The sequence below is a fragment of the Leguminivora glycinivorella genome, chromosome Z (assembly GCF_023078275.1).
Source record: "Leguminivora glycinivorella isolate SPB_JAAS2020 chromosome Z, LegGlyc_1.1, whole genome shotgun sequence".
NCBI classification, from domain to species: Eukaryota; Metazoa; Arthropoda; class Insecta; order Lepidoptera; family Tortricidae; genus Leguminivora; species Leguminivora glycinivorella.
In genome coordinates, this window is record NC_062998.1 from 50,678,465 (window position 1) to 50,702,933 (window position 24,469).

Here is a 24,469-nt window from a genome sequence, read left to right on the forward strand (position 1 = left end):
TGGGCAGGTAGAGTGTGCGATGCTCATGACGACTTGGTGCAAATGCACCTACTTTTTGAGAATTACTGAGGGTCAATTGCAGATCGATAAAAAATGGCGCATTTTTGACGGCGTTAATGTAGATCACCAGACCGAAGAAGATTGTGGTTAGCTGCGTAAGCTGAAGACCAGGATTCGGCTTCCGGCTCGGTCACCAGTAGTCTTAGTCCTTCGCTTTTTCTTTCGTGTATAATACCTAAATATTTTCAGTTTATAAGATTTATTATGTGGCGTAGATTATTTTACACGCTAATGGACTGCACTTCATACAGGATTTTAGCAGAACACTTGAACGAGCAAGCCTTGAGCAAACCGATGAACTTGAAATGGCGACATAAAAAATTAATCAACATTAACCGAGTTATCGACGGAGTAATTGCACATAGGTTTAAAGATTTTATTTTTTATTTTTTTCGTGTCGTTTGTTTGGTGACTATCGATTTTGAGAATTTATTTATTTCAAGATAATTATTTACTCCTATTAAGTGAGTTATAATTATAAAATTACTCTGTTGGATCTCATAATTTGTGACATTGAAATTGAAACAAGCCTCTGGCCAACAAGAGTAGTACAAAAACATGATGCTCACAGTTTGGAGATAAGTTACAGTGAGTTATGTAATTATATTACGGGTAAGTTCTCGTAGTAATAATATTCATATTCATATTCATATTCATATTCTTTATTTGTATTGATCATACATTGTCATGGATACATTCATAAGGTATATCTATATTACTATATACTAAGATATTTACTAAGGTATATCTGAAATACTTAAGTTATAGTAAATCTTGTATTGTGTATTGGACTATAGTTGTGAATTTTTACGGCACCAGATTTTGTGACTGCTATTGAAATGAAATTCAACAATTTCACTCAAACTTCCCAAATTTTAGGTAATCGGAAGCAACAAAATGCTACACATACTCCTGCTAAATTTTGGCGTCGCCTCAGCTGCCAAAATGGAGCCTTTCGTAGTAGGAGGGGCACATGGCTCTATAGTTCATTGGCCTTTCATAGCTTATATAGAGATATCACAGTTTTCTTTTTTTGCGGCGGCGTGTGGAGGGTCCTTGCTCAGCTCACAGACCGTACTGACTGCTGCTCATTGCTTCGATGATTTTACATTGAAGAAGTCACTGGCAGGGTGAGTCAGAACCTTCTATTCACAATTAAGGATAGACAGTTTTTGCTTGGAAAGAAGCTGAAACATCTTCTAAAGCAGAAATCAAACACTCTTTTCAATTACCATGACTAAGCACAATTAAATCAGGGATGGCTCACTCCGCGATTCATTCATCAAGCTACAAATATAGCTATGTGTAGCTATACTAGCTATTGGACCATACAGTGGTTGACGACCTTCGTGATGCGCAATAGAACTCAATATTGACTGATCGCGTGCGGTCCGTTTGTAAATGTAGGTAAGAATGATGAACGGCATTTTGTGAACATCAAAACAGTGATCCTTCTGTGTTTCTAATTATTTAGTATTCTGTCGCATGTTCTTGGAGGGATAATCTTATGGGTAATTCCATGTAACAGAGTAATGTAAGTGACCAATTATTTGCATGTTTTTTTATTCATGGTGCTAATTTAAATATCAATATACCTAAGGATTAAAAGTAGGCTAATTAGGCGCGAGCGATATTACATATTTTTAGATTAAATGAAAAAAGGAAAAATTCACACCTCCGCTATAACGCTACCCCAAGGCGGTTGATAATCGAGGGAAGGCATGGATAAATTCGCACATATCCAGCAGGCCTCAGTGGCGCAGTTGGGAGCGGGATGGCCCCGGCAAGGCCAGTGGTCGCAGGTTCGAGTCCTGCCGAAGGTGTGAATTTTTCCTTTAATTTAAAAATATGTGATAATAAGTAATCAAAAATTTCTTTCAGATTCACCTACAAGATTTACATGGGTCACTCTAGGCACGCGAGAGCGCAAATGGTCAGAGATGTGCTAGACTATGAGACGCCCAAGTTATACTCGCCTGATGACATGGACGTGCAGGCTGACATCTGTGTCTTGTTCCTGTCGAGACCTGTCAATTTCCTAGCCAATGTCAGAAAGACGTTGTTGCAGCCCACGAAGCTAAGGTTTAGTTACCAGAAGGTTTTGGTGGCCGCTGGTTGGGGGCATGTAAGTTTACGTTGCGCCATATATTAAATATAAGATCATACACTATACTATACGATTATACTTGTAGATGGCGTTAAGTGTCACTTTTGACATAGATTTATGGCTGGAAGTGACACTTAACAAGTAATCGATGGCAACAAGGTAAATTTTGGCGCCATCTATGTGTGGTATAGTGTATGCGCGTTCTTAGGCGGTCGTATTTTAATGTATGGGATGGTATGATCTTCTTATATTTAATCTAAGTTTACGGCCTGAGTGGATGCTCGGAGCGGGGCGTGCAGCGGAGCGGACGAACGTGCGTCCACCCTATGCAGCGTCGACTCACGACACTTGCATGAGCTTCAATTGTTTGACACGCCGCACGCTCCGCCACACTGCACGCCCAAAGTGTGCACTCAGGACTTACAAATGTATTTGTATACAAACTTAACGAGTTTTAAGGAACACAAACCGATTTTTAAACTAGTTGTAGGACATAAGTTAAGATAAACTCACTGCACACTGCTCACTCGATACATCAGTTTTGTAATCAAAATGCTTATTATTATTATTTTCATAATCAAAATGTATTAGGGCCCATTTAGATGGTACGAGAACTCGCATACGAGTTTTATTACATTGCGGTATTTGATGGCTGTGCAAAATTGTTTGTAACCTCAACATCCCGCAATGTAACCAAAATCGCATGCGAGTTCGCACGCCGTCTAAATCAGGCCTTATTTAGTGGGTTTCTGTCTCCATTGCCTCCTCTTCTACTCGAACCAATGTCATTGATTTTGATGATCACAATAATATAGAGATTTATTCTTGTATTAGTTAAACCATAGTAGGTACTCTTTATTATACTGTGGTTTAACTGTCGTTATGACACTCGCAATCATTTATAACCTAACCACAAAATTAAAATTTTGAAAAAAACCCCCGACCGCGACATAGTGGACCGATTTTCATGAAACATGTCTAAGAACACTCCCGACTAACTCAGCTTTCAAACAAAAAATACTAAATCGAAATTGGTTCATCCGTTCGGAAGCTACGATGCCACAGACAGACACACATACAGACAGACAGACAAACAGACAGACAGACAGACAGACAGACAGACAGACAGACAGACAGACAGACAGACACGTCAAACTTATAACTCCCCGTCGTTTTTGCGTCGGGGGTTAAAAACCAATGAGTTCTTATTCTTAACCTTATCAATTCCGACAGTGTCAAGATTATTTGCTTAACACTTTCGCTACCAAGAACCCGACTGTCGGGTACACCGCTCGTAGAAGCGTAGCCGATTACATGGGTTTCCCCGTATGTAGCGAAAATGTCGTAGCGCCGCGTAGAGCCCGGTTTCGAAAGTGTTAAGTGGCGAAAGTGCGTTGGAGATGGTCGCAAGTTCGTCGATGAGACCTGGTTTGCGGCACTTGCTGACAAAAGGGAAAGAAGACACCATAGCGAAACGTCGCAATCGGTTGCAAGCTTCCCTTGTCAGTCGTCAAAAGCGATGTCTTTCGGACATTGCACCATAAATCATCTGAAATAGACGCTAAGGCCATATATGATGAAACTTGAATTGCCATATTTTGTTAATTTACCAACATTTTGAAAACTTGATCAATTTCAGACGTCATCAAATGATAGAACTAGTAGCAGTCCGTATTTGAAGACGGTCGAGTTGCGTCCAAGACCGACCTTGTGTAGGTTTCTGTATAGAGTAATATGTGCCAAGAATTGGAAGGAATATCCATATAGGTACGTTACTAAAAGGTCATGTCCCAAAGCATTAATCTATTATTTATGGGGTTGGTGGGACTCTGCTCTCTGCGAATGTGGTGAAGAGGCTCAAACCATTGAGCACATTATACAGCGCTGCCATCTGCATGCTTTCCCAGGCCCTCCGGAAGACCTGTTTAAATTAACACCTGACGCCATCTCGTGGCTTGGGACCTTGAATGTGGACTTATAATTCTAGCTACATATTGTTTGAAAGTTTATGTAAATGCGCCATACGAATAAATAAATAAATAATCAATTATTTATTATCTTTTCGTGAGAAATAGATGGATGCTGATACGCAAAATTGTTGTCCCACATGCATTTGACGATTAAAGTTGACATTTTATTGCAAAATTCATGTGGGATAACACATTATTGCGTATCAGCATCAGTTATGGTCTCATGTGTCGCTTTATCGTGATACGGGTGATTTGGAATGGTTGCCCTTGACTTGAAAAGTGGTTGTAAGTGTTAAAATTTTCCTCTACTTTTACCCCTGTCTCATATTTTCCCCCACCGGACCCCAGTACGAACATGAGTACGTATACGCACGCGTTCAACATTCCGGCGCGTAACGCCCCAGCCACGACATTGGTCTAAGCGCGACAGCGGTGAGCGGCGGCCGTACATTGGAGAGAGACACAGCGATGGGACTTTTCATTCGCACGTATGGCTACCGGCGCTGCCGCTCACCGCTGTCGCGCTTAGACCAATGTCGTGGCTGGGCCGTAAGCGTCTTTATACCAACGAGCGATTTTGTTCTTAGATTCCACGTCAGTTTGTGGAAACCCTAACGGCCCAGCCACGACATTGGTCTAAGCGCGACAGCGGTGAGCGGCAGCCATACGTGCGAATGAAAAGTCCCATCGCTGTGTCTCGTTCCAATGTATGGCCGCCGCTCACCGCTGTCGCGCTTAGACCAATGTCGTGACTGAGCCGTAACAGTATTCAATCATTTTTCATGTTTGCTTTACAATCCATACTAATATTGTAAATGGAAAAGTGTGTGTGTCTGTTTGTTTGTCCGTCTTTCACGGCGAAACGGAGCGACGAATTGATGTGATTTTTTAAGTGGAGATATTTGAAGGGATGGAGAGTAACATGCATAGGCTACTTTTTGTCTTTTTCTAACGCAAGCGAAGCCGCGGGAAGAAGCTAGTAATAAATGAATTTGTTATTATTTCCAGTGGAGATTCCGGCGGACCCGTTATAGACATGTCAACCCGTCACCAAGTTGGCCTAGTGTCTCTCAGAGACATGGAAACAGGAGTAACGGTGATGACCAGCGTTCCAGAATACTGGACCTGGATAGAAATAGTGCAACAAAATATGTTCCAGAAATTTTGTGGGAAGTAAACTGTTTTGTGCAGCGATTGTCATTTGTCTTTCCTGCTAATTTTAATTCCTTGTGGCCGTTTCACCACGGTGACATTAAGGAACTGGTCCCACCGCGAGCTAGTAAGCTATGAGCTATCGGCTCTAAAAACGAACAAAAGATAAGTACTCCCATGCAAATAAAAGAGACACGAAAGAATATAGTATAAGTAAAAGTGAGTAAGAGTAATGACCCACATCTCAACTGAATTTTCGGTATTTTAAGTAGTATCTTCTTAGTAGTCTGTGGGTATTTTTAACAAGAGTTTCATACTGATCTTCGAGCTGGTTAGGTTACTCGCGTTTGCACTCAGGACTTTGCCGTTTATATATAAGTATATAGAGGATATAATCCTACCAGAACTTACGTCAGTATTGTGCACATCGTTCAAGCCCCGCACATACTCAATTATTCACGCCTGTTTTCCAAACGAGGTAGGCAGAGCACGTGAAACTTCAGTGCCACTTATGCAAATTAAGAGGTTTAAAGAAAACGAAATTTTGATACAGTGACAGGTTGCCAGCCCATTTCCCATATCATAGTGGAACCACAGTCGATACTCACAGGAGGAAAAGAGGTGGTGAATTTAGAAAATGGGTTCCGCTGGGGTGTGGGCAATGGGCTGGCAACCTGTCACTGTATCACAAATTCGTTTTCTTTTAACTTCTTAATTGCTAAGAAGAGTGGCCCTGACCAGTGAGTAGTTTTATAAACTCTGCCTACCCCGTTTGAGAATACAGGCGTGAGGCTCGAGTTTATTTATGTATGTGGTGATATAGGTACAAATACAAAAGGATGCATAAATTAAATAAATATAACAATAGTACTTTTCTGCGCGTGCGAAGCCGCGGGCAAAAGCTAGTATACATAGAAAACATCCATGACTCAGGAACAAATATCTGTGCTCATCACACAAATTAATGCCCTTACCGGGATTCGAACCCAGGACCGCGGCTTAGCAGCAGGTTTACTACCGACTGAGCCAGACCGGTCGTCAAAAACTTTTTCTTCACAAGTTTGATATGCCCGACGGTGGTGGTCATTTGGAAAATGATAAATTAATTTAATTTACATAATATGCTCAAGCTTGCAACCAGGCACACGTGAACACACAGAGGAGCAACAATTAATAACACGAAATTCAACGATAAAAAACTCAATCATCATTAATCGAGTAATCGATGGACTTACAACACTTTCGATTCACAACGGTAACATTCAATTTCTTATTCTTCTCAAAAACAAAAGAGCCACGCGTGATTCGCGTTTCACTTGTCTTTCACTATGATCCCTGGGCACTCAATTTTCCATTAAAGATTTGCAAACTGGCCTTCAAAATGTTTCACATATGTTTACTAAGCTGTGCCATAACGGCCACAGCAGCTAAAATGACCCCCTTCATAGTAGGAGGTAACGAGGCGTCCATAAAAGACTGGCCGTTCATAGTGTTCATGCAAATGACTCGAGGTCATAGAACCGCGTCTTGTGGGGGATCCCTCCTTAGTTCACAGACTGTGCTGACTGCCGCTCACTGCGTGGATGATTTCACCAAGAAGAAGAGGAAAAAGTGAGATTTGTAGATTATCTTTTATTGATATTCAATAGTTAGCGTTAATATAAGGAGATCAGGACTCTTCTTTCGTAGGTTATCTTTGGACTATGGTAACTAAGTAATACCATGATTTGGCCACGGTTTTACGAAAGCGACAGTCATAATCATATCTTCGGCTGAAAAATATCCAAACAAATATTCATTCGTAAGTTTAAAAATCTTCTTGTTGCAAGTTTTGAACACTTTTGAGTTCTGAACGAAGGTTTGAACACCTCCAAATTTAAATTCGGTACATGGTTCCCATGGCACTATTTTAAAGAAACGTCAATCCTTACAAAGAATATACAAATATATATCACCTGGCAAATTTTTCTGCATCTGAAACATTGCATCTTTTTATCTATCGCGTTATCTACCAATCAGAGACGGTTATTCGAAACAATTGGTTGCCAGGTAATTCGATGTTGATACAATAGTGAACGACGCTATTAACATTAATTTTAACTTTAATAATGATATTTTTCTTCCATTGATGATGAAGATGATCATATAAAAAGATTCTCATAGAAAAAGTATCGTAAACAATAGTGATATAATTAAGCTTTTCAATCTAGTACCGTACTATTAAGCCTCTCAGCAAGCTTCGTGGCCTAAACATGGTACTCGACTGAAAAGCTTTGTATTATATCACGATTGTTTAAAATACTATTGTGTTTCAGAGTCACCTTCAATATTTTTATGGGTCACTCATCGTTCTCAAAGGCGACAATGATGCGTACTGGATTGGACTATCAGTCGCACAAGGATTATTCTCCTACTGATAGCACCGTACAAAATGACATAGCAATCCTGTTCCTATCGAAGCCTGTCAAATTCGGGCCGAAAATAAGGAAAACTGTTTTGCAACCCAGGTTTAGTGATGCAGCAGATAATAAAGTGGCAGTAGCTGGTTGGGGCAAAGTAAGTTAATTTGGACTCCTCTCTCTTTAGTGTAAGGAGTCATGCGCGTATCCAGGGGGGGGGGTCATGGGGGTCATGACCCCCCCCCCCCCCCTGGAGCCTAGGTTTCCCATACAAATAGACCACGTGACCCCTCCCTGAGGCCTGGGTCTTTACCACGTGACCCCCCCCTGGGCACGATGCTGGATCCGCGCTTGTAAGGAGTGCACGCTTATATTGGGCGCACAGCGGGGCGGGGCGTGCAGCGTGCATATCAAATAATTGAAGCTCATATAAGTGTCCTGAGTCGACGCTACATGGAGTGTATGTACGGTACGCTTGCCCGCCCCGAACGCTTCGCACCAAGCGTCCACTGAGACCTTTGACTAGTGGTCTATGTATATCCAGCAACAATACTGTAGGCCTAGTGAAACAGGGTATAACTCAAATTTACTCGGTGAAAAAGGGCACAAGTCCCACCTCGGACTTGTGACCTTTTTCACCGAGTCAATTTGAGTTATACCCTTTTTCACTAGGCCCACAGTATAGTACTAAGCGGCCACACTCATAACTAAATTAAAGCCAATGCACTATCTCTCTCTCTCTCTTTCTTTATGAATGAGTCTTGATACTCGATTTTGCTTCTCTCTCTCTGTTTTACGGTTCAGCCACGACATTGGTCTAAGCGCGACAGCGGCGAGCGGCGGCCATACATTGCAGCGAGACACAGCGATGGGACTTTTCATTCCCACGTATGGCTGTCGCTCGCCGCTGCCGCGCATAGACCAATGTCGTGGCTGGGCCGTTACATCTGTATTATGTTTCTTGCCTGGTCTGTTCTGATCCAGTTATAGGTATGTAGTTTTAGTTTTAAGTCTAGTTTTAATTATGGGTGTCCTAAAAATCAGTGACGTGTCTCTACACGATCGGTCTACGTTGAGCGGCATCCTACAACGGTTCACTTGTTTTGTATTGTGTTGTACCATAGAGGAATAAGTAAGGGAAGAGTTGTAACTCCATACATCAGTAAATGCGAGTTATTTGTAGTGACATCTATCGTCATTCACTCGTCAATCACGCGCCAACTAGCGTAAATTGGACAGTGTTATGGAATAAGCGTTCAAGCGACAGTTAGTTGAAATCGAGAAAATGAGCTAGAAAGATTTGAAATTTGAATCAGTTGTTGTAAGTTCATTTATAAAGTAAAAAAGTTAATTTTGACATTGAACCTATAAAAGTGTTCATAATTTAAATAGATAAAAAAAATAACACCATACCTATTCAAGTTTCGAAGTTATTAACGTTTTTCCGCTTGATTCTTTATTGAACTAATACTGGGATGAGGTTAATTTATTTGGTCGTAGCGTACTATGAGACATATTTTGTCGCTTGATTCTTTAATGCAAATTGTTAGAGGTAAAGTGAATACTGGAATAAAATAAAATTCCATATATTTGAGTAAATAGTGCCATTGTAAATAAATCAACAACAATGTTTTCCTCCACAATGATTAGGACTAATCCGTCTAACAATTTAGTTTTGTTCTCCAATCAACTTTTTTTAATAAATGTCAAAAAAATCAGCATATATGGCAAAATTGGCATTGTAACTAATAATAATTCATTAGTACTAGCCAGGATTACACACATAAGATATTATGATATAACAAAACCTCTTGATTCTTAGTTCTCATTAAGCGAAATATCCTGCAATTTCAAATATGTAACAACGAATTAACCGACACCATTAGGGCGGTTAAATCGATATTGCGTTTATAAATCATCAAAACTTTAAACCAAAACGAATTAATAACATTTTTATGGCGTTTAACTCGATTTTGCGATTTAGAATATACGCTTATTATAATTTGTAAAAGTAAATTTGGCGTTCAATTCGTTTTTACGTAACGACTTAGTACACAGGGCCATACAAATTTTAACGTGTCGCTTGATTCTACCCCTTAAAATAAGGCTGTAGGCATGATTTTTCAACAAAGAAATAGTCAATACTATAGATTATCACATTTATATCCGAACTGCATTCATAACTTTTTTTTCGGATTTTGGCGCTTAGTTCGCTATTCCATAACACCGTCCAATTATCAGTACTGCTACTCGACACTAGGTGCCGACAGTGCTGCGTCTGCCAAAAATGTAATATTAAAACAGTTTACACCTTATATTATAAGCTGAAGTAATTGAAAGCAAAGTACTGATTAATACTATTGTAATATTAGCTAAAAATTGTTGAGCAATAGACTTTTTGTTCGTCGTGACGTCTATTGACAAGTAGCAGTACTGATAATTTACGCTAGTTGGCGCGTGATTGACGAGTGAATGACGATAGATGTCACTACAAATAACTCGCATTTACTGATGTATGGAGTTACAACTCTTCCCTTACTTATTCCTCTATGGTTGTACCTATGTTTTTTTATACCAAATATTTCTTTCTCTATTTCTTTCTAGTCTATATTCATCTCTTAGCCATCTACTTCTTAAACCCTTACAAATCATACCAATGTTTATACATAGTTTCGAACTTCACCAAATCCTGTGTGATTTAATATTCACTTATTTTCAAAAACAATCTTTCCACTGCAGACAGATATTTATGGCCGTCGCATCAGCAAGAAGCTAAAGGCAGTATTCTTGAAGTCGAGCCTATCTAAGAAATGCAAGAAATGGGATGGACTCATTTGCATCAAATTTTCAGATGAATACCCATACACGTGCGTATCCCTAATTCCCTATAACCTAACCACAAAATTAAAAAAAAAAAATAACCCCGACCGCGTCATAATAGGGGGCCGATTTTCATGAAACATGGCTAAGAACACTCCCAACTAACTCAGCTTTCAGACAAAAAAAAAACTAAATCTAAATCGGTTCATCCGTTCGGGAGTTACGATGCCACAGACAGATACACACACAGACAGACAGACAGACAGACAGCAGACCTGACAGACACGTCCTGACAAACTTATAACACCCCAAAATACCAAATAATTATTTTTCCCCTCACTAGCTCGGAAACACGTGTTTTGTCCTTCAATACCAGCGGGTAAAAACGCATTTTATCTACTAGTGGGTAAAGTAATTTGACCTTGAATAAAGTCAAATTAACAGCTTTAAAATTGATAAAAGTACGTGAATCTAGTAATAAAGATGATTTACCACCTGTGGAACTACTGGAAGCAGTGGTAAACGCATTTTTTGCGTTGTAGTTTCCTCGCTATAGTGAGGGGAAAAGTTTTGTGTTACACTCGGGTGCAAATGTATTTTACTTCTCGTGTGTTAAAAAACTCGCAAGTTTAGGATTCTATTCTCGAACCACTCGCTTCGCTCGTGGTTCAACTATAGAATCCTTTCACTTGCTCGTTTTTCAATTCCACACTCGGCGTTAAAATACAATTTTGCCCCCTTGTATAACAAATAACTATTTCTTCTCCCGAGCTGTTATTCGTGTGATACTATACAGCAAGACCCCGGAAGATTTTATTAGAATAGAATAGAATAGAATATTTTTTATTTAACATCAGTTTGGACAAATATAACAAAGATAAATACAACACAATCTAGATGTTAAATTGGGAGTCCACTCAACATGTTGCCACGGCATGCCGAAGCGCTGATTTTCATTTTTAACCCCCGACGCAAAAACGACGGGGTGTTATAAGTTTGACGTGTCTGTCTGTCTGTCTGTCTGTCTGTCTGTCTGTCTGTCTGTTTGTCTGTCTGTGTGTGTGTCTGTCTGTGGCATCGTAGCTCCCGAACGGATGAACCGATTTCGATTTAGTTTGTTTTATTTGAAAGCTGTGTTAGTCGGGAGTGTTCTTAGCCATGTTTCATGAAAATCGGTCCACTAGGTCGCGGTCGGGGTTTTTCAAAATTTTAATTTTGTGGTTAGGTTATTATCATTTCTGTTGCGGTACAAATTCGACAGAAAATGACAGATGACACTAACCCTGAATTAAGTGGTTGGTGCAAGTGGGTCTTACTAAACCTATTGTATGTTAGTTTTTGTCAAAACGTAGAATCTAAATTCGACCCACTTCCCGGTTTCCGATGGAGCTGAAATTTTGCACACATGTAAATGACGTGAGAATGAAATATTATGGTATCATGACGCTGATCTAATGATGGATCAGAAATATGGTCATAGGAACTCTGTTATGAAATGTTTTATCCCCATCGAATAAGGGGTTATTTGTTATACAAGGGGGCAAAGTTGTATTTTAACACCGAGTGTGGAATTGAAAAGTTTTTCAATTCCAATCCCAATTCCATTTCTTAACACGAGAAGTAATATACATTTGCACCCGAGTGTAACACAATTTTTTTCCCCTCACTATAGCGAAGAAACTACAACGCAAATAATGCGTTTATCACTGCTTCCAGTAGTTCAACAGGTGGTAAATCATCTTTATTACTAGATTCACCTACTTTTATCAATTTTAAAGCGGTTAATTTGACTTTATTCAAGGTCAAATTACTTTACACACTAGTGGATAAAATGCGTTTTTACCCGCTGGTATTAAAGGACAAAACACGTGTTTCCGAGCTAGTGAGGGGAAAACATAATTATGATACCATTTGTTTTTAGCGGTGATTCTGGTGGTCCCATGGTAAATGCGAAGACCCTTCAGCAGATTGGTATAGTATCTTTTCGAGATATGTCCACAGGAGTGATAGCATTCACTAGCGTGCCGTACTATTGGGATTGGATTGAGAGGAACCAGCTTAAATTGTTCATAAAGTTTTGCGTAGGCAAAAGGAGTTAGTCTAAGGTCTGAGTGGACGCTTGGAGAGGGGCGTTAAGCGGGGCGTTAAGCGGGGCGGGTGCGCGTGCGTCAAAGAGGATCGAGTATTATAGAGAGTTACTGTAAAAGTAAAATGTGTAACCACAGTGCATAGACTGCCATCTCTTGACACAGGCTTAAAACTTTTGAACCTCATTTTTGACAATTTGGCCCATATTCTTAGCTTGATATGTGTTAAAATGTCGAATATTAATATTAGCGCTATCCAGCTGAGCGCACCCTAAAGGTGTAATGCCATCTAGGCCACCGTACCTTTTTCTGTATGATACTCAGGTACGTTTTTTTCTTCAACTTTCCCTGTCTATACGGAGTAATATTTATATGTCTTTGGCGTGCGTCCACCCCACAGATGTCATTATATACCATTGATCAAGCAAACGTATCTACTTAGCGTGTCAAATCAGCGTGTAAAAGCCACTGAGTTATTCGTCTTTAATCGCAGCTTTCACAGCTTTTACAGTTTTCGGGCGTAAATTTTTGTAAGTTGAAGTCAACATTAATAATAACCTAACCACAAAATTAAAATTTTGAAAAAATCCCCGACCGCGACATTTTCATGAAACATGGCTAAGAACACTCCCGATTAGCTCAGCTTTCAGACAAAAAAAAAACTAAATCTAAATCGGTTCATCCGTTCGGGAGCTACGATGCCACAAACAGACACACACATAGACAGACAGATAAAAAGACAAACAGACGGACACGTCAAACTTATAACACCCCTTCGTTTTTGCGTCGGGGGTTAAAAATGCCTCGGTACGTGATATTTGGGCGTTTTCCAAATTAAATCCCGAAAATCGAATTTCACCAGATCTGGACGTGTCTGGGCTCATTCTACTCGGAATCACGAGCTGATTCGATCCCGACGATAAAAAAATGTGTCCTAATATTTTTTTCCTTTTACGTCACGATTTTAGTATGAACTTACTACGAGCGTGACGTATTGGAAACTCGAATTTTGTATGGAAAATTTGGGACACATTTTTTTATCGTCGGGATCGAATCAGCTCGTGATTCTGAGTAGAATGAGCCCAAACACGTCCAGATCAGGTGAAATTCGATTTTCGGGATTTAATTTGGAAAACGCCCATTTACGACTCACGCCGTGTCTTGCGTGGGCGACGGTCGCGCGACCGTCGCCCACGCAAGACACGGCGTCAGGACACTTGTTTGAGCTTCAATTGTTTGACATGCACGCCGCACGCCGTAAGCGTGCACTCAGGCCTCACACTTGTAGAATATAGGCAATATAATGTCTCGACAAAAATTATAACATACAGTTTTAAATCTTCAATATAAAGTTTTAAAAAAAATTGTTACTGTTGTGAAGAAAGTAGTGTCCTCTCTAAAACTTGTATAAAGAGGTCATTGTTGTCTTGTGTTATTTTAGTAAATAGTTGAGTATTAGGATTAAATCTAGTTAATATTGTATTATTGGTTTAATTTAATACACGATGATTGTAAAAGCTTTTAAGAGGGGGTAGAGCAGGGAGAATTTTCAGAATCTGTCAAATTACCCCATTACACACACAAACACCCTTCACTCACACTACCTCAATTTACTGTGAAAGGTCAGTGACCCTTAATTTTTTTCAAGAGTGTTATTTTGAATTTGTAGTCAACTACTGACCTCCTTTGAGAAATTAAAACTGTAAAAAAGGTAGCATACAAGAAGACAGAGAAAAAATACGCATCATCTAGCTTTCCTTCTCTGTTCATGTCTCATGTGACTTAAATTTACCTAAATATGTAGATAACGTTCCTTATTAAATTGATTGTTTATCTAGGTGTATTTCAAATTACTTTGCACTACATTTTGCGTTACTTTTCTATAGGTACTTAGATTAAAAATCGTCAGCCTGCCTATCCCCGCAAACATTATTCAAAGACGTGTGTGAAGGGCTAAAGGCCGATACCTCCAGGCCATTGAGGTATATCTACTACGCACTAGAGGCGACGTTGCTAAGAGAATTTTTAACACACCCCACTGCGGTCCATGGACCGCAACGTTGTCAGTCGTCTCCAGGCCCTTGCAGTGCAGTGACGTGCCGTGATTCATTTACAATCCACGTGAATAATGCGTTCTTGTGTGCTTAAAAATTGTACTAATCACTCGAGGAAATCAAATAAAAGCCAAGGTTGTTACTGTTGTGAAGAAAGTAGTGTCCTCTCTAAAACTTGTATAAAGAGGTCATTGTTGTCTTGTGTTATTTTAGTAAATAGTTGAGTATTAGGATTAAATCTAGTTAATATTGTATTATTGGTTTAATTTAATACACGATGATTGTAAAAGCTTTTAAGAGGGGGTAGAGCAGGGAGAATTTTCAGAATCTGTCAAATTACCCCATTACACACACAAACACCCTTCACTCACACTACCTCAATTTACTGTGAAAGGTCAGTGACCCTTAATTTTTTTCAAGAGTGTTATTTTGAATTTGTAGTCAACTACTGACCTCCTTTGAGAAATTAAAACTGTAAAAAAGGTAGCATACAAGAAGACAGAGAAAAAATACGCATCATCTAGCTTTCCTTCTCTGTTCATGTCTCATGTGACTTAAATTTACCTAAATATGTAGATAACGTTCCTTATTAAATTGATTGTTTATCTAGGTGTATTTCAAATTACTTTGCACTACATTTTGCGTTACTTTTCTATAGGTACTTAGATTAAAAATCGTCAGCCTGCCTATCCCCGCAAACATTATTCAAAGACGTGTGTGAAGGGCTAAAGGCCGATACCTCCAGGCCATTGAGGTATATCTACTACGCACTAGAGGCGACGTTGCTAAGAGAATTTTTAACACACCCCACTGCGGTCCATGGACCGCAACGTTGTCAGTCGTCTCCAGGCCCTTGCAGTGCAGTGACGTGCCGTGATTCATTTACAATCCACGTGAATAATGCGTTCTTGTGTGCTTAAAAATTGTACTAATCACTCGAGGAAATCAAATAAAAGCCAAGGTGTGACATTTCATCGGTAAATTAAACAAAAAACTCGTCTATAATATTTTAAGATTGAATATTCTACAAACACGCGAGCGGGAGCGTACTGCCGCCATTTTGATGACGCAATCATAGACTAGAAAAAGTTAACCGCGCAGATGTGCCATTTACATTGTTCCTACTAATGTGTTTCACCTCTAGTATATTTGCGAAATATATATATTTCTATTTGGAAAATTATTAGGTAACTACTTACTACTTCATGAATTATGTTACTATAATATTAAAAAAGTTTATTTGTTTATAAATTGTTAATATTTTTTGAGTGAAATTGTATTTGTAGCACGCTCACTTTTTGCAGTTTTCTTTGGCCTGGTCATGAAAAAAGGGAACAATGGATACGCTTTATCCAAAAATTGTGCTGAGGAAACTTGGTTACCAACTGACCACACACATATTGTTCATTCATTGTATTTTAAAGAAGAAAATAAGTACAGCACAATTATATTATTTTGTATTGTTTAAGTTTCATTTTGACTAGAATAGCCGTATTTTAACTAAATGTAAAATTCCCATTAGGCAGAATATAATAATGTGTCACATCTGATGGTAGACCTACTCTATGCGTAAATGGCCGCTGCCTCCACCCCGCGCATTTGTCAGCATGTGCAGTGTTTTCGCTTGGCAACGTCGCCTCTAGTACGTAGTACATATACCTCAATGCTCCAGGCAGACAATTATTATGGTCGCATGATAAATGATAAAACATCAGCCCTATCACACTATTTGTAAGTGCGATAGGGACGGCCCGATGTTATACCATTTATCGCGCGACCATGATTGCCCTGCCGCCGGTCTTCGGAGGCCTGTGCTGTGCATTACGTATATGCGGGGTGTATTAAGAGGATACGGTAGCGAAAATGCTAAAATGGAAAGGAGCCCCCCTTTCAACTTGGGAATTTTAGTTAAATATACAAGTGTTATTAACTAGATTTATCGAAAATCAGTCAAAAGATAATTCAAAAAAATCTTTAAAATCGAGGTTCCGCTCTCGACTCTTTCCTCCTTCAAAACTTAATCAATCTGAACGAAATTTGAGAATCTGAATAACAATGAAATAATCTATGTCGGACCGTTTAGTTTTTTTGGTTAATTGTTACCAATCTTGAGTATCACACCTTTTTTTGCGCCACAATGAAAAAGGCCGTTTTTGGAAATTTTTGATTGGCTCTAGAATCTTTAAAAAGCAGAATATCAAAAAAATCAAAACGGTCCGACACAGATAAAAATAATAACAATCTGTGTTGAAAAAATCATTGCTCTATCTTCAAAAACCAGGGAGGAAATAGTCGAGAGCGTTTGTATGGAGAATTGACCCCTACCGTATCGTCTTAAAGACTAACAGATAGGTACTTTATTCTTTTTGGTCGTTAGGTTTTTTATCAATTTATCATTTATTTTGATACAAAAATAAAGTATGTGTATAAAATAAAAACCTAATGAATAGAGTACAGCTAGCAGCAGTCATGTCAGAGACACAAAGAAAGACAGGGAATATCGACGCATATCTTATCTTATCCAATACTGCCATCGCCATCTGCATCAGACTCTTGATCTTACCCAATTTCCGAGTTCTTGAGTTGAAAATGTTGAAACTCCTACTTAGTATTAAATAAACCACAAATACATATAAAAATCACAATATAATTTTAAATTATGGCTTGGGCCCTGTACCAGTTGCAGTCGCCACGTCTGTAAAGCCCCTTGTAGTTTCTTTTAAATGGCTAAATACCTAGATGTCATGTCATACACATCTGTGATGTAACTGAAAATTAAAAAACATCGCTCAGAGATAAGGTTCAAATTAGCATGGCAAAAAATACAGTGCAGTCAAAATACCATCAATATACGAAAAAGCATATGTCAATGTCAATATCACTGCCGTATGCCGTATTTCAGGCCATAACGGCTGTTTTCTCAAATATGAAAAAATCTCAAAAGCAGAACTTTAAATAGTATTTTATGCAACAGGCGTTTAAAGGAGATCAAAAACCGGCCAAGAGCGTGTCGGGCCACGCTCAGTGTAGGGTTCCGTAGTTTTCCTTATTTTTCTCAAAAACTACTAAATCTATCAAGTTCAAAACAATTTTCCTAGAAAGTCTTTATAAAGTTCTACTTTTGTGATTTTTTTCATATTTTTTAACCCTTAGAGTCGCAACATTTTTTTTTAATGTAAAGCAGTTTTTAAATGTTTTTTTAGATTTATTATAGTGACAAAGTAAGTGTAAAAAATATAAAAAAAAATCTATAACTTGTAAATACCTAAATAATCTACGTATAGAATAATATACGTTGTCAACAGCTCAACAAAAAACGATCCTGGGTATATGTATACTATTCTAAGCAATACTATACTTCCTATGCAATGCGATGGTAAGTAACAAAGCAGTTTCTTGTCTTCACGTAGCACAAATGCACATCACATTTCGTGCATTTTCTACTTGCCTGACCGTTCATAACGGATTTTTTTCAGGCGGTCATTTTGTTTCTTTATATTAGCCAGTTTATAAGTGACGTCGTCTCAGAAGCCATGCGTTATTGATACACGTAACTATATCAATAATTTGAGAAAAAATATTTAAGGTTGTACTTAAAGATTTTTTCTCAAATTATTGATAACGCATGGAAATTAATTTCGGTACTATACAATGCTATCAGCTTAGCTGTGAGATCCACCCCTCCCGTGGCGATTGTAATGAATGACGAACAGTTTGTCCTTTAGTACCGTTTCGTGACTAAAACTTGATAACCGGGAAACGGGAAAAAAATCCCACTTCGTAACTGGCTTCAAATTAGGACTTTCCCTTTACCGATTTGTAACCACGTTTGGTAACCAGCTTCGAAACGGGAAAAAGCATCCCGTGTTGAAACTGGTTACAAAATGAGCCTAAATCATTACCGATTCTTCTAGCCATGGTTGGTAACCAGCTTCCAAACGGGAAAAAAAATGGTTACAAAATGAGACTTTTTTACCGTCATGAATACCTACATGATTTATTCAAATAATGCTGACATTGAGTAATTTTTTAGGGTTTCGTAGTCAACTAGGTTGACTATAGGAACCTTTATAGTTCGCTCTGTTCGTCTGTCCGTATCTACACCGTCTTAGCTTTTATTTGGTAGAAATTCCGATCAGTACCTAACTCGGGCCCAATACGTAACCAGCTACAAATAGGGAATTCTATATTCCCGTTCTGTAGCCAGTTAAAAAACTTACTAACCAAACGGTACCACGCTGGCCCAGCTGGCTGGCTGGCTGGCGTAACCGGCTACAAACCGGGAATCTTGATTCCCATTTTGTAGCCTACGCGAATAGGAAAATTCCCATAAAATGATGGGCTCTTTGTATTGAGGCCATTAAAATGCAGTTTTGCCTGGGTTTGCAATTAAACATAGGTATTAATAAGTCTAATAACACTATAAACAGTTTTAAAGTTATTTAGAGTGGTAGTCGCAACGTATAGTATGCCATACGGAACAAATCAGACTTCATTCACAGGAGTGTTGGCAACGTATAGTATACTAAACCATGTTGGAAATATGAGAATAAAACGTAACTACAATGTATCCGACACAAAAATATTGCATTGAAAGATAGGTTATTATCATTCCCATACAGGGCACTGCTTTCTTTGGTTGAATTCTAAGAAATTTTATTAAATTATGTTAATTTACCTTATGACTCCGCAAAGATTTTCTCATGGTCGCACAATTCGTCCAATTGTGATATTATCGAGCACTTATACACGTCAAGGTATTTTAATGCAAATTCTACCCACCTTTATAAATTGTACTACAAAAGTCATTCCTCTTTAAACATTGGCGCAGTACCCTATTTATTTTTTTATTTGTTTTGTATAGCATGATATACAAAGTGACTCTAAGGGTTAAACATATGGTTCAAAAGTTAGAGGGGGGGGGGACGCACTTTTTTTTCCTTTAGGAGCGATTATTTCCGAAAATATTAATATTATCAAAAAACGATCTTAGTAAACCCTTATTCATTTTTAAATACCTATCCAACAATATATCACACGTTAGGGTCGGAATAAAACATTTTTTTTCCATTTTTTTATTTTTGCACTTTGTTGGCGTGATTGATATACATATTGGTACCAAATTTCAGCTTTCTAGTGCTAACGGTTACTGAGATTATCCGCGGACGGACGGACGGACGGACGGACAGACAGACATGGCGAAACTATAAGGGTTCCTAGTTGACTACGGAACCCTAAAAAGACGAGTGGCGTGGGTAACAATTTGAGGCGAAGCCGAAAATTGTTATCAAGACGCCACGAGTATTTTTTGACTCAGTTAAACACCGTTGCATACAATACTTTTTTTACGACCATGCACTTAGTTTTTAATAGGTTTCTTGAATAACTTTCGTGAAATTCACACTGTTTCCTGTATTTTGACGCAAAGGTTTGCACTGTCAGCTCAGCTGCCCAAAGTCTTCCCGCGCACGCGCGCCGTATCGTTATAAGGCGCTGCCATGGTTACAGAGCCAAACAATGCGTTTTCAGTTTTTTCGATACTGCGCGCATGCGCGGAAAGCCGGCGGACACTGGCTTTGGGGAATAGACTTTTATGTAGGGTTTTAAAGATCTATGCACGACCCTGTAAATGACGAATAATAGTTCGGGAGTAGAAAAAAGACTTTAGGAAAATTATTTTGAACTTGATAGGTAGAACAATTTTTAAAAGTTGTACAAAAAAAATCTGAACTAAGTTTGTAACTATATGAAAAGCATTTTTTATCTTAGATTGCATATTTTATATGCATATTATCGTGGCAACTATTTAAATGAGTACCAAAAAAAGTTTTGGTGCCCCAACAATTGCGACCAAAAAAAGTAGTTGAGCACCAAAATAATGTTACTTAAAATTATACAACTGCCACCAGTTTTAGTAAACCGTTTACAAAAATAGTAAATGAGCACCAGATTTTGAGCCCCAAATTATTGCACTTTTGTAACCTAAATAAATAATGGATTACCAAAAAATATGCATATAGGTATATTACCAAATATAATAACACCAAATTTAGTAGCTCCTCACGATAAACCCCCTGCACACCGCACCTCATGCACAGCGCTTTTGACCAGTCTCATGAGACAGCGAAGCGACCCATAAACAGACGAACTGCTCCTAAAAAGTGGGTTAGGTTAGGTTAGAACTGCGACCAGCATACAAACGAACTGCTACCAAAAAGTGGGTTAGGTTAGGTTAGAACTGCGACCCCTACACAGACGAACTGCTACTAAAAAGTGGGTTAGGTTAGGTTAGAACTGCGACCTCTACACAGACGAACTGCTACCAAAAAGTGGGTTAGGTTAGGTTAGAACTGCGACCCCTACACAGACGAACTTCTACCAAAAAGTGGGTTAGGTTAGATTAGAACTGCGATCCATACACAGACGAACTGCTACCAAAAAGTGGGTTAGGTTAGGTTAGAACTGTGACCCACACACAGACGGACTGCTACCAAAAAGTCGGTTAGGTTAGGTTAGAACTTCGACCCCCCACAAAGACAAACTGCTACCAAAAAGTGGGTTAGGTTAGGTTAGAACTGTGACCCCTACACAGACGAACTGCTACCAAAAACTGGGTTGGGTTAGGTTAGAACTGCGACCCCTATACAGACGAACTGCTACCAAAAAGTGGGTAAGGTTAGGTCAGAACTGCGACCCCTACACAGACGAACTGCAACAAAAAGTGGGTTAGGTTAGGTTAGAACTGCGACCCCCACACAGACGAACTGCTACCAAAAAGTGCGTTAGGTTAGGTTAGAACTGCGACCCCTACACAGACGAACTGCTACCAAAAACTGGGTTGGGTTAGGTTAGAACTGCGACCCCTACACAGACGAACTGCTACCAAAAAGTGGGTTGGGTTAGGTTAGAACTGCGACCCCTACACAGACGAACTGCTACCAAAAAGTGGGTTAGGTTAGAACTGCGACCCCCACACTGACGAACTGCTACCAAAAAATGGGTTAGGTTTAGGTTAGGTTAGAACTGCGACCCCTACTCAGAAGAACTGCTACCAAAAACTGGGTTAGGTTAGGTTAGAACTGCGACCCCTACACAGACGAACTGCTACCAAAAAGTGGGTTAGGTTAGAACCGCGACCCCCACACAGACGAACTGCTACCAAAAAGTAGGTTAGGTTAGGTTTGAACTGCGACCCATACATAAACGAACTGCTACCAAAAAGTGGTTAGGTTAGTTTAGAACTGCGACCCGTATACAGACGAACTGCTACAATAAGTGGGATTGGTTAGGTTAGAACTGCGACCCCCCCACACAGACTACTTTTAGGCCAATAGTATTTGAGTATCATTTTGTAATAAAATGCGGTAACAACATTGGTGCTCATTAATTATTTTTGGGTTGACAACGATTATTTTGGGTGTTATGTACTTTAATAGCACGGCAAAATCTTACAATTTAGGTTTCCATTTACATTAAAATGGTGTTTTAATGTTGGTGATCATTTTACAATTTTTGGGTAATTAGTTATTATATCTTTAACAAAAGTTACAATATTTGGTTATCATTTTTCATTAAATTGGTACACTGATTTTGGTGCTCATTTACTATTGGGTTGGTAAGAAAGTAATGAGCGAATCATAACCAATATTGTAATTTTTATTTAATTTATTATTTTAATCATTTATCAAAAATATAACGGCCTTCGTTATCTACTACTTGTCTCCATCGTTCTGGTAAAGAATGAATAGCATCGGCGAAGAAGTTCTTAGGTTTAGATTCAAAAAACTCAGCTATGTACTGTCGTAGATGGGCTTGATCATCGAACTTTTTTTCATTCAAGGCATTGCTTAGTGATCTGAACAATGCGTAATCCGTAGGTGCCAAGTCTGGAGAGTACGGTGGATGAGGTATCACTTTCCAACCTAGCTCCAATAGCTTTAGCCGAGTCACTTTTGCAATGTGTGGGCGGCAAGCATTGTCGTGTAAGAAAAAAACTTTAGCATGCTGTGGACGATTCTGACAGATTTTTTGGTTTAAATTTTCAAGCTGATTACAGTATACTGATGCGGTAACAGTCATTCCACTTGGTAGGAGTTCCCAGTGAATAATACCATGAATATCCCACCAAACGGACAGCATAACTTTTTTCGGGTGAGGCTCTGTTTTTGGTGCCTCTATTCCTTTTTCGTTTGGAGCTAGCCACTGACGTTTGCGTGTGTGATTTATATATAAGACCCATTTTTCATCTCCAGTGATAAGATGGTCCAACCAGTTGAATGTGCGGCGAAAAGACAGAAGTTGTATGCAGATATCGGCACGGCGGTTTAGTTGATGTCTATCAAGTTCGTGCGGTATCCAAACACTGTATTTGTAGTTTTTTCCCAACTCGTGTAAATATGTTTCTATGGTGACATGAGAGCAGCCTAACTCGGTAGCAAGAGTACGACTCGTTAGCCTCGGATCTCCTTCAATTAAGGTTTTTAATTTGGCTACATCAATCTTCACCGGTCGACCAGACTTAGGTTGATCTGATAATGAAAAGTCGCCACTACGAAACCGCTGGAACCATCGTTTCGCCGTGGCCTCAGACACAACTTCAGGAGCAACACGCTGACATATATTACGCACTGCTTCGGCGGCTGAATGGCCAGACTGAAATTCATATAGTAAGCAATGCCTTACATGCACTTTTAATTCGTCCATTTTCTACCTTATATTAGCTCGGCGACAGCTAGTGAATGACTGACGAGAAACTGTGCGACTCGCCCTTTATATACTTTCGACCATAGAAGATTCTAGAACTCTCTCAAAAATTTTATGTGGAATTCAATCGATCGCTCATTACTTTCTTACCAACCCAATAAAATTGGTGCTAGAATGGATTTTATTTGGTGTGAAATGTTACTAAATTAGGTGCTCAGTTAAACATAAGCCTATTATCGTAACGAATTTTCTTTCAAATAAAAAGAGAATTATTAGAATAGGTTGACGGTGTCTACCGTAAACTGGGGTTACATTGACCAATTTGGGAATTTAAACTTCTCTAGCTTCTACATTTAATGGGTATTTTTACCCATTAAATGTAGGAGTTAGAGAAGTATAAATTCCAAAATTGGTCAACGTAACGTAACTAGGGAAGAAAAAAAATGGGACCATCAACTTTTTTAGTATTTTCCTGCTAAAAATCTAAAAAGGTAACAAAATAAGTGATATCAGGATTATTGTTTTCTGTCACGATGCCTGCACGTATGAAATGTTTCTTTTTATCCCAGTGGTTGACTGGTAGAGAATGCCTTAAGGCATTATGTCCACCATTTGTACTTATTTTGTTATGTGCAATAAGGAATAAATAAATAAAATAATGTACGCAGAAAAAAAACGATGTGATCAAACATAAACTGACATTGGGGTTACTTTGATACACTATATATTTTTTTTTAATGATAATCGAATGTAATCCCTTACAAAAGTATTTTATGTCAAGAAAAGATAAAAAAAAATGGTTCGCAGTCAAATATTACAACTCTTTAACGCTATTTTGGGGTTACTTTGATCAAGAATAAAAATTAACATCTTCGAAAAACCAACTTTATTTGCAATTATTTCAATATTTATCACAAGAAGCGATCAAATTATCAGCCTCAACAAGTACCGTGACAAAATCAGACAATAATTAACTGTGTCATTATGGTCAATGTTACCCCATGCAAGTGATCAAAGACACCCCACAGAGTAAATCATTAGTAGTAAATACCTAGTTTGACTTTATGATACAAAATTCAATACAATGGTATAGCTGAACACATTTCTGGCAACCTAA

General features: G+C 38.8%; 3 protein-coding genes across 3 annotated transcripts in view; 2 read left to right on the forward strand and 1 right to left on the reverse strand.

Moving 5' to 3' along the window:
• The window catches only part of LOC125241327 (alpha-1,3-mannosyl-glycoprotein 4-beta-N-acetylglucosaminyltransferase A-like), a 148,806-nt gene that overhangs the window by 67,135 nt on the left and 57,202 nt on the right, over window positions 1–24,469 (reverse strand). The gene's annotated exons all lie outside the window — the stretch shown is intronic.
• On the forward strand, window positions 476–5,329 carry LOC125241332 (chymotrypsin-1-like). Its single transcript, XM_048149748.1, has 5 exons — window positions 476–672; window positions 940–1,190; window positions 1,942–2,185; window positions 3,807–3,934; window positions 5,146–5,329. Exons 2-5 carry the CDS (start codon window positions 958–960, stop codon window positions 5,312–5,314), a joined length of 774 nt encoding a protein of 257 aa, XP_048005705.1. The 5' UTR covers window positions 476–672; window positions 940–957; the 3' UTR covers window positions 5,315–5,329.
• On the forward strand, window positions 6,594–12,789 carry LOC125241331 (chymotrypsin-1-like). The gene is made up of 4 exons (XM_048149747.1): window positions 6,594–6,900; window positions 7,605–7,845; window positions 10,428–10,555; window positions 12,430–12,789. The coding sequence occupies exons 1-4, from the start codon at window positions 6,671–6,673 to the stop codon at window positions 12,605–12,607; spliced, it is 777 nt and encodes a 258-aa protein (XP_048005704.1). The 5' UTR covers window positions 6,594–6,670; the 3' UTR covers window positions 12,608–12,789.

Excerpts from the sequence above, each read along its gene's own strand:
- LOC125241332 (XM_048149748.1), top strand. The coding sequence starts at position 958 with ATGCTACACATACTCCTGCTAAATTTTGGCGTCGCCTCAGCTGCCAAA. Across the intron at positions 2,186-3,806 it reads TGGCCGCTGGTTGGGGGCAT|ACGTCATCAAATGATAGAAC; the intron begins GTAAGTTTACGT and ends GATCAATTTCAG. Across the intron at positions 3,935-5,145 it reads TGGAAGGAATATCCATATAG|TGGAGATTCCGGCGGACCCG; the intron begins GTACGTTACTAA and ends TATTATTTCCAG.
- LOC125241331 (XM_048149747.1), top strand. The coding sequence starts at position 6,671 with ATGTTTCACATATGTTTACTAAGCTGTGCCATAACGGCCACAGCAGCT. Across the intron at positions 6,901-7,604 it reads ACCAAGAAGAAGAGGAAAAA|AGTCACCTTCAATATTTTTA; the intron begins GTGAGATTTGTA and ends ATTGTGTTTCAG. Across the intron at positions 7,846-10,427 it reads CAGTAGCTGGTTGGGGCAAA|ACAGATATTTATGGCCGTCG; the intron begins GTAAGTTAATTT and ends TTTCCACTGCAG.